Source organism: Oncorhynchus gorbuscha, linkage group LG13, assembly GCF_021184085.1.
Source record: "Oncorhynchus gorbuscha isolate QuinsamMale2020 ecotype Even-year linkage group LG13, OgorEven_v1.0, whole genome shotgun sequence".
Taxonomy (NCBI): domain Eukaryota; kingdom Metazoa; phylum Chordata; class Actinopteri; order Salmoniformes; family Salmonidae; genus Oncorhynchus; species Oncorhynchus gorbuscha.
Genome location: NC_060185.1, coordinates 9031572 through 9040308, shown reverse-complemented (window position 1 = coordinate 9040308; position 8737 = coordinate 9031572). Strand labels below are relative to the sequence as shown.

The following is an 8737-nucleotide window of genomic DNA, read 5'->3' as shown; positions in this document are numbered from 1 at the left end:
GGAGGGGATGGATGGATGGAGAGGGAGAGAGAGGATGGATGGAGGGGGAGAGAGGATGGATGGATGGAGGGGGAGAGAGGATGGATGGATGGAGGGGGAGATGAATAGGATGGAGGGAGGGAGGGAGGGATGGATGGAGAGGGAGGGAGGGATGAAAAGCTCCTCTCAATCCACCCACACATCCCAATCTGCAGCTCACTGCTATAGGCTGGCGATATTATCCCCCAGTGACATCACTGTCTTATTGACCAATCCGTCTTATAGGCACAGACTGCAAACTAGGATGTCGGCCATAGCAGTGAGATTTAAGAACCAGCTTGGGTTTGTGGTGGAAATCCGGAATGGCCTCCTCTCCAGTCAGAGAGTGCATATGACTGGGCCTGCATCCCAAATGGCTCCCTATTTAGTAGTGCACTATGTAGGGAATAGGCTGCCATTAGGGATGCAGTCGTAATTTGTGTATGTGTGTTTTGACACCTGTCTGAGCGACATGTATGGGATGACTCATGGGACAGTGTGGTGGAAAGGGAAGCCTGGGCTGGTATGAGCTAGCGAGCCGTAGGCTAATCTTATCAGTGTAAAGCTGTGGATTAACGCGCTAGAATGGGAGGGTGAACCCAGGATCTCTGACCCTGGGGCTGGCTGGCATGGTTTCATACTTAACAGTAGCTATATTGGTACACCTCGTGAGCCTTGGCCCTGCCTTTTTGAGTTTGATTCATGGTCTCACCTCAAGACTAAACGGGATAGACTAAATCACTTACAGATGGGGTCGTAAAATTCCGGTAACCAGAATTCCCAGGTTTTCCAGAAATCCCGATTTTTGTAAGATTCAGGGAATAAGCAGGAAAATCTTGACTCCTCAAACCAGGATTTCTCTTGGGGAAAGTTACTGAAATTTTGCAACCCTACTTACAAGATCTGTGACCAGGCTACTTGAGACTACTACTCAGGACTACTATCCTCTGTCCTGCTCGTTAACAAAACTGTCCAGAATCCAAATGTCCGTCAGAATGGAACCGTGTTGGCGTCATATGCATGTGTCTCCATATCGCCATCCAAGTCCACTATAGCACCATATTGATATGGTCTGAAGCCTTTGTTTCCTTTCCTTACTAAACACTGCTAGGTCATGTCTGAAGCCTTTGTTTCCTTTCCTTACTAAACACTGCTAGGTCATGTGACTTTTTGTTGTTGTTCTAATAAGAAGATGCTCGTACGACTCTACAAACAAACAAAAAAACATTCTAGGTTGGTTGATATTTTTTTTTTCTTTTTTCAAAAGCATTTCCTTCTTCTTCTCTCCTCCCACAGTAGAAGAGTCTGATATCATTGACTTGGAGAAGCGCTATTGGCTGTTGAAAGCCCAGTCCAGGACCGGACGCTTTGACTTGGAGACCTTTGTCCCACTGGTCTCTCCTCCTATTCACGCTTCGCTAAGTGAAGGTATGGCATATTTCTGATGTATTATTTTGATACCAGCTGGATGTTTTTGGGGACATGTTATAAACCTGGTTCCCCCAGATAGACAGTCACCCATGAACATTCAAACACAGTAATACACACACATACACACTAACACACACACACACACACACTAACACACACACTAACACACATTACCACACACTAACGCACACTCTAACACACACACACACACACACACACACACACACACACACACACACACACACACACACACACACACACACACACACACACACACACACACACACACACACACACACACACACACACACACACACACACACACACACACACACACACACACACACACACACACACACACACACACACACACACACACACTAACACACTAGCACACTAGCACACTAACACACTAACACACTAGCACACTAACACACACACTAGCACACTAACACACACACTAACACACACACACACACTAACACACACACTAACACACACACACACACTCTAACACACACTCTAACACACACTCTAACACACACACTAACACACACACACACTCTAGCACACACTAACATGTATACATGCCATAAGTTGTATGTGTATATATTGTGTGTGGATCATTTAGATGAGAATCTCTTCTGATGGTCTCTCAATGTTAGAACCATGTTGTTGTTTGAACTATGACTCACTGTTTGTGTCGTAAGAGGATTGTTGTTGTCGTTTGAACTATGACTCACTGCTTGTGTCGTAAGAGGATGTTTGTTGTCGTTGTCGAAGGAAAACATGGGGGTTTGGCTGAGCGATAGCTGCTGGGCTGGCCTTGGGGAAAAGTTGTCTTTGCGCTAGCTAAGTTTGCTTATAGCTTACATTGTCAAACACGCAAGGTTAACAGCTAACGTTAGCTATAGGGGCGGCAGCGTAGCCTAGTGGCTATAGCGTTGGACTAGTAACCGGAAGGTTGCGAGTTCAAACCCCCGAGCTGACAAGGTACAAATCTGTCGTTCTGCCCACTGTTCCTAGGCCGTCATTGAAAATAAGAATGTGTTCTTAACTGACTTGCCTGGTTAAATAAAGGTAAAATTTTAAAAATTAAATTAAATATAGCGAGCTAACTTGATTACAAAGGCAATGATGTCAACACTGACGTGAACAGGAGGGCGTTGGCTGCGTGCATGTTTCAGGAGTAGAGATGCTTCCTCTCTCTACACTGGGTCCCAGAGTGAGGCACAATGAAGGTTGTTCGAGTGGGCAGGGATTTATTGCAAAGACACGCCTTCCCTCAAGGCCAGGCCAGTGGCCATGTTTTCTTTTCAGTCCCCAATGTTTATGAATATTAATGTGATCCTTGTGGTACGGTTTGAATGAGTTCCCAAAAGATCTGATACCAAACCTTCACACAAAAAACTATTTCTCTTTTTGCAAATGTCCATTTTGTTGTAGAAAATGGTTTAACTTGTCTTTTCCTGCTCTTGTTTTCCAGGTTTGTTTCATGCGTTTGATGAGAACCGGGACAATCACATCGACTTTAAGGAGATCTCCTGTGGCCTGTCTGCCTGTTGCCGGGGGCCCGTCGCCGAGAGGCAGAAATGTAAGAGCTGCTGTGTGATCTGTTGTCGTAGAGTAGTGATTTCCTAACCTAAGGCTTCCTTTCACACATTATGGTGTGTACATGTACGCTTGAGTGGAAAAGCTGCAGCGCTTTTCCCAATCTCCTTATGTTGTAAAAACATAGATGTGGTTGATTTTCATTTTTTTTTTTTTTACGATCGTCAACTGCCTCTGAATAGTCATTAGTATATAATTTACCCTGTCGTCTAGATTCTCATCAGGCCTTGAAATTACATTTTCACGCTTGGAAATGGCAGCAGATATTGGAACTCAAGACTCCAGTTAATTATCTAAGTAGCTCGGTGCAGATCACACGGAGGGATACAGATGACTAGCACGACGTATTTGGTATAACTGAGGCTTGAACAACGACTCCGGCTTGAGGACTCTGTAGTTAGAAACTACAATGTTATGTTAAAAAGAGTGTTTTTGTACTCTCTCTCGTGGTTCCCCAGTTTGTTTCAAAGTGTTTGACGTGGACCGGGATGGGGTTCTGTCCCGAGACGAGATCCAGGAGATGGTAGCCGCACTCCTGGAAGTTTGGAAGGACAATCGCACAGACACACTTCCTGTAAGTACTGTTGTACACCACTTCCTGTAAGTACTGCTGGACACCACTTCCTGTAAGTACTGCTGGACACCACTTCCTGTAAGTACTGCTGGACACCACTTCCTGTAAGTACTGCTGGACACCACTTCCTGTAAGTACTGCTGGACACCACTTCCTGTAAGTACAGCTGGACACCACTCCCTGTAAGTACTGCTGGACACCACATCCTGTAAGTACTGCTGGACACCACTTCCTGTAAGTACTGCTGGACACCACTCCCTGTATGTACTGCTGGACACCACTTCCTGTAAGTACTGCTGGTGGACACCACTTCCTGTAAGTACTGCTGGTGGACACCACTTCCTGTAAGTACTGCTGGTGGACACCACTTCCTGTTCTGCTGGGATACAGACTAAATGGATAATGTAATGGAGGTGGTTGGGTTTGAATAAGTACCTTACCTAAGTTCTGACTCTCATTATCCTGTTTTCAGGAGCTGCTCACCAACGTGTCGGACATAGTGGAGGGAATCCTGAAGATGCACGACACGACCAAGGTGAGACTCTTCTAGGAGATATAATAGCTGTTTTTGTCTGTAACGTGATTGGATAATTATCTCATAATGCTACTGCCGTCCACTGACAGCCATTGTCTTTGACCCTAACCTTAACCTTTGAACCACACACAGCTGGGTCACCTGACCCTGGAGGACTACCAGATCTGGAGTGTGAACAGCGCTCTGGCCAACGAGTTCCTCAACCTGCTGTTCCAGGTCGGAACGAACACACACACACACACAGACACACACAGACACACACAGACACACACAGACACACACAGACACACACACAGACACACACACAGACACACACACAGACACACACACAGACACACACACAGACACACACAGACACACAGACACACACAGACACACACACACACACACTCATTTGATGGTTTGTTCCAGGTCTGTTTCCATGTTTCCCCCTCAGTTTATAGTTTGCTTTCTCTTCATCCTCTCTCTCTGTCTGTCTGTTATTCTGCAGGCCTGGGGCTTTCTCTTCATGCCTCTCTGTCTGTCTGTGATTCTGCAGGCCTGGGGCTTTCTCTTCATGCCTCTCTGTCTGTCTGTGATTCTGCAGGCCTGGGGCTTTCTCTTCATGCCTCTCTTGTCTGTGTTTCTGCAGGCCTGGGGCTTTCTCTTCATCCTCTCTCTCTGTCTGTCTGTGTTTCTGCAGGCCTGGGGCTTTCTCTTCATGCCTCTCTGTCTGTGTTTCTGCAGGCCTGGGGCTTTCTCTTCATGCCTCTCTGTCTGTGTTTCTGCAGGCCTGGGGCTTTCTCTTCATCCTCTCTCTCTGTCTGTCTGTGTTTCTGCAGGCCTGGGGCTTTCTCTTCATGCCTCTCTGTCTGTCTGTGTTTCTGCAGGCCTGGGGCTTTCTCTTCATGCCTCTCTGTCTGTGTTTCTGCAGGCCTGGGGCTTTCTCTTCATGCCTCTCTGTCTGTGTTTCTGCAGGCCTTGGGCTTTCTCTTCATGCCTCTGTCTGTGTTTCTGCAGGCCTGGGGCTTTCTCTTCATGCCTCTCTGTCTGTTTCTGCAGGCCTGGGGCTTTCTCTTCATGCCTCTCTGTCTGTGTTTCTGCAGGCCTGGGGCTTTCTCTTCATGCCTCTCTGTCTGTGTTTCTGCAGGCCTGGGGCTTTCTCTTCATGCCTCTCTGTCTGTGTTTCTGCAGGCCTGGGGCTTTCTCTTCATGCCCCTCTGTCTGTGTTTCTGCAGGCCTGGGGCTTTCTCTTCATGCCTCTCTGTCTGTGTTTCTGCAGGCCTGGGGCTTTCTCTTCATGCCCCTCTGTCTGTGATTCTGCAGGCCTGGGGCTTTCTCTTCATGCCTCTCTGTCTGTGATTCTGCAGGCCTGGGGCTTTCTCTTCATGCCCCTCTGTCTGTGATTCTGCAGGCCTGGGGCTTTCTCTTCATGCCTCTCTGTCTGTGTTTCTGCAGGCCTGGGGCTTTCTCTTCATGCCTCTCTGTCTGTGTTTCTGCAGGCCTGGGGCTTTCTCTTCATGCCTCTCTGTCTGTGTTTCTGCAGGCCTGGGGCTTTCTCTTCATGCCTCTCTGTCTGTGTTTCTGCAGGCCTGGGGCTTTCTCTTCATGCCTCTCTGTCTGTCTGTCTTTCTGCAGGCCTGGGGCTTTCTCTTCATGCCTCTCTGTCTGTCTGTCTTTCTGCAGGCCTGGGGCTTTCTCTTCATGCCTCTCTGTCTGTGTTTCTGCAGGCCTGGGGCTTTCTCTTCATGCCTCTCTGTCTGTGTTTCTGCAGGCCTGGGTCTTTCTCTTCATGCCTCTCTGTCTGTGTTTCTGCAGGCCTGGGGCTTTCTCTTCATGCCTCTCTGTCTGTGTTTCTGCAGGCCTGGGGCTTTCTCTTCATGCCTCTCTGTCTGTGTTTCTGCAGGTCTGTCACATTGTCCTTGGGCTTCGACCTGCCACTGCTGAAGAGGAGGGACAAATCATCAGGTATACACATCACCAATCTGTCCTTCTGCCCCTGAGCAAGGCTGTTAAACACACTGTTCGGGTTAACGGGCGGCGAGGACGATTAAGGCAGCCGCCCCGCACCTCCCTGATTCAGAGGGGTTAAATGTGTAGTACAACTGTCAAGGTATCCACCTTTCCCTTTCACATCCCCTTCTCCTGAAGAACTACACCTCTACAGTTTAAAGCGTTGAACTCTAGTGTGTGTGTGTGTGTGTTCAGGGGGTGGCTGGACAGAGAGGGCAGACATGGGCTTCAGCCTGGGGAGAACTGGTTCCTCATCTCCAGCCAGTGGTGGACGCTCTGGAAAGACTACGTCAAATATGTGAGTGGAAGTCCAAGGCAGCGTCCCAAATAGCACCAGGGCCCCATGGGTCAAATGTAGTGCACTACATAGGGGATAGGGTGCCAAGTGAAGCACCCTAAATGTAAGCCTAACTGTTCAGTTAAAGAGCAGAATATGATCATCACTGACCCTCCTCTTCTCTCTCTCTATATATCTCTCTCTCTCTATCTCTTTCTCTATCTATCTATCTATCTCTCTATCTCTCTAGGACCGCAAGTCCATCGTGGTGGATCAGCCCTCTATCTTCTCCTCTCTGAGGAATCCTCAGGCCTCTGCGACCGTCGAGCCTTCCCCCCTGGAGCCAGGGGTAGGTGAAGGTCTGGGGGTCGCTAGCCCAGCCAGCACCTCAGAGGAGAGGTCCCCTGATGCTGTGTCCAGCGCCTCTGAAGCCACAGAGACCCAAAGCACAGGTCAGTGACCAGACCACCAGGCAGCGCTGTGTGTGCTGTTACAACCTCAAACTATGGGTTATAACCGTTTAGTCATTATTTATAAACTACTTATTAATTCATGATTTACTCTTTATAAACTACTTATAACCATTTACAACCTCTCTAAGGGTACCTTAACCTGAATGTAAAGTGTTCCAGTACCTGAATGTAAAGTGTTCCAGTACCTGAATGTAAAGTGTTCCAGTACCTGAATGTAAAGTGTTCCAGTACCTGAATGTAAAGTGTTCCAGTACCTGAATGTAAAGTGTTCCAGTACCTGAATGTAAAGTGTTCCAGTACCTGAATGTAAAGTGTTCCAGTACCTGAATGTAAAGTGTTCCAGTACCTGAATGTAAAGTGTTCCAGTACCTGAATGTAAAGTGTTCCTGTACCTGAATGTAAAGTGTTCCAGTACCTGAATGTAAAGTGTTCCTCTGATGCCGTCACCCCCCCCCCTTCCTCCCCCTCCTCCTCCTCCTCCTCAGTGGTGACCCCCCAGGCCGGCCCCTCAGCCACAGAGATCTGTTTTGCCCGGCAACACAACATGTCAGACAACAACCAGTGTTTCTCCGGGGCCAACGGCCACATCCCTTCCCTCTCTCAGTCCCAGCTGGCAGCTCAGAGGCCTGGAGCCATCGACAACCAGCCCCTGGTCAACACAGACCCCATGAAGGTGTGTGTTTGCCCCCTATATTATATAGTGGTTACATCAGCTATTTCCTCTTCCGGCGCCGACAGAGATGGCCGCCTCGCTTCGCGTTCCTAGGAAACTATGCAGTTTTTTGTTCTTTTACGTGTTATTTCTTACATTAGTACCCCAGGTCATCTTAGGTTCCCCCCAGTCTCTCTCCTGCTCCTCCAGTCTCTCTCCCATTCCCCCAGGCCCCCACATTGACCATGGAGGGAGGCCGGCTGAAGCAGTCCCTACAGCTGGTGGCGGGCAGGGACTTTGAGACGGTGCCAGAGCCGGTGTGGAGGGCGCTGTTCCACTGGTATGGCGCCAACCTCAGCCTGCCACGACCGGTATGTATGGACCATAACCTCCCCTCACACAACCACTGAATCACAGATTGACCACAACACAACCACTGAACCATAGATTGACCATAACCTCCCCTCACACAACCACTGAACCACAGATGGACCACAACACAACCACTGAACCATAGATGGACCACAACACAACCACTGAACCACAGATGGACCACAACACAACCTCCCCTCACACAACCACTGAACCATAGATGGACCATAACACAACCACTGAACCATAGATGGACCACAACACAACCACTGAACCATAGATGGACCACAACACAACCACTGAACCATAGATGGACCACAACACAACCACTGAACCATGGATGGACTACAACACAACCACTGAACCATAGATGGACCACAACACAACCACTGAACCACAGATGGACCACAACACAACCTCCCCTCACACAACCACTGAACCATAGATGGACCATAACACAACCACTGAACCATAGATGGACCACAACACAACCACTGAACCATAGATGGACCACAACACAACCACTGAACCATGGATGGACCACAACACAACCACTGAACCATAGATGGACCACAACACAACCACTGAACCATAGATGGTCACCTCTAGGACTGGGTCTAGCTTGAGAGATGTTCACACCATTGTGGATGATTTTTGTGACAGTTTCAGTTGTGTGTGTGTGCATACCTGTTGTGTGTGTGTGCATACCTGTTGTGTGTGTGTGCATACCTGTTGTGTGTGTGTGCATACCTGTTGTGTGTGTGTGTGCATACCTGTTGTGTGTGTGTGTGCATACCTGTTG

General features: G+C 48.4%; 1 protein-coding gene across 1 annotated transcript in view; it reads left to right on the top strand.

Annotated features, from left to right (window-relative positions):
• LOC123993837 (ubiquitin carboxyl-terminal hydrolase 32-like) overlaps window positions 1-8737 on the top strand; it is a 136928-nt gene that overhangs the window by 77874 nt on the left and 50317 nt on the right. Inside the window, exons 6-15 of the mRNA XM_046296304.1 lie at window positions 1315-1446; window positions 2936-3043; window positions 3519-3634; window positions 4107-4169; window positions 4302-4385; window positions 6055-6116; window positions 6357-6459; window positions 6689-6890; window positions 7397-7584; window positions 7794-7934. Coding sequence (XP_046152260.1) covers window positions 1315-1446; window positions 2936-3043; window positions 3519-3634; window positions 4107-4169; window positions 4302-4385; window positions 6055-6116; window positions 6357-6459; window positions 6689-6890; window positions 7397-7584; window positions 7794-7934 — 1199 coding nt within the window. The remainder of the gene's footprint in view (window positions 1-1314; window positions 1447-2935; window positions 3044-3518; window positions 3635-4106; window positions 4170-4301; window positions 4386-6054; window positions 6117-6356; window positions 6460-6688; window positions 6891-7396; window positions 7585-7793; window positions 7935-8737) is intronic.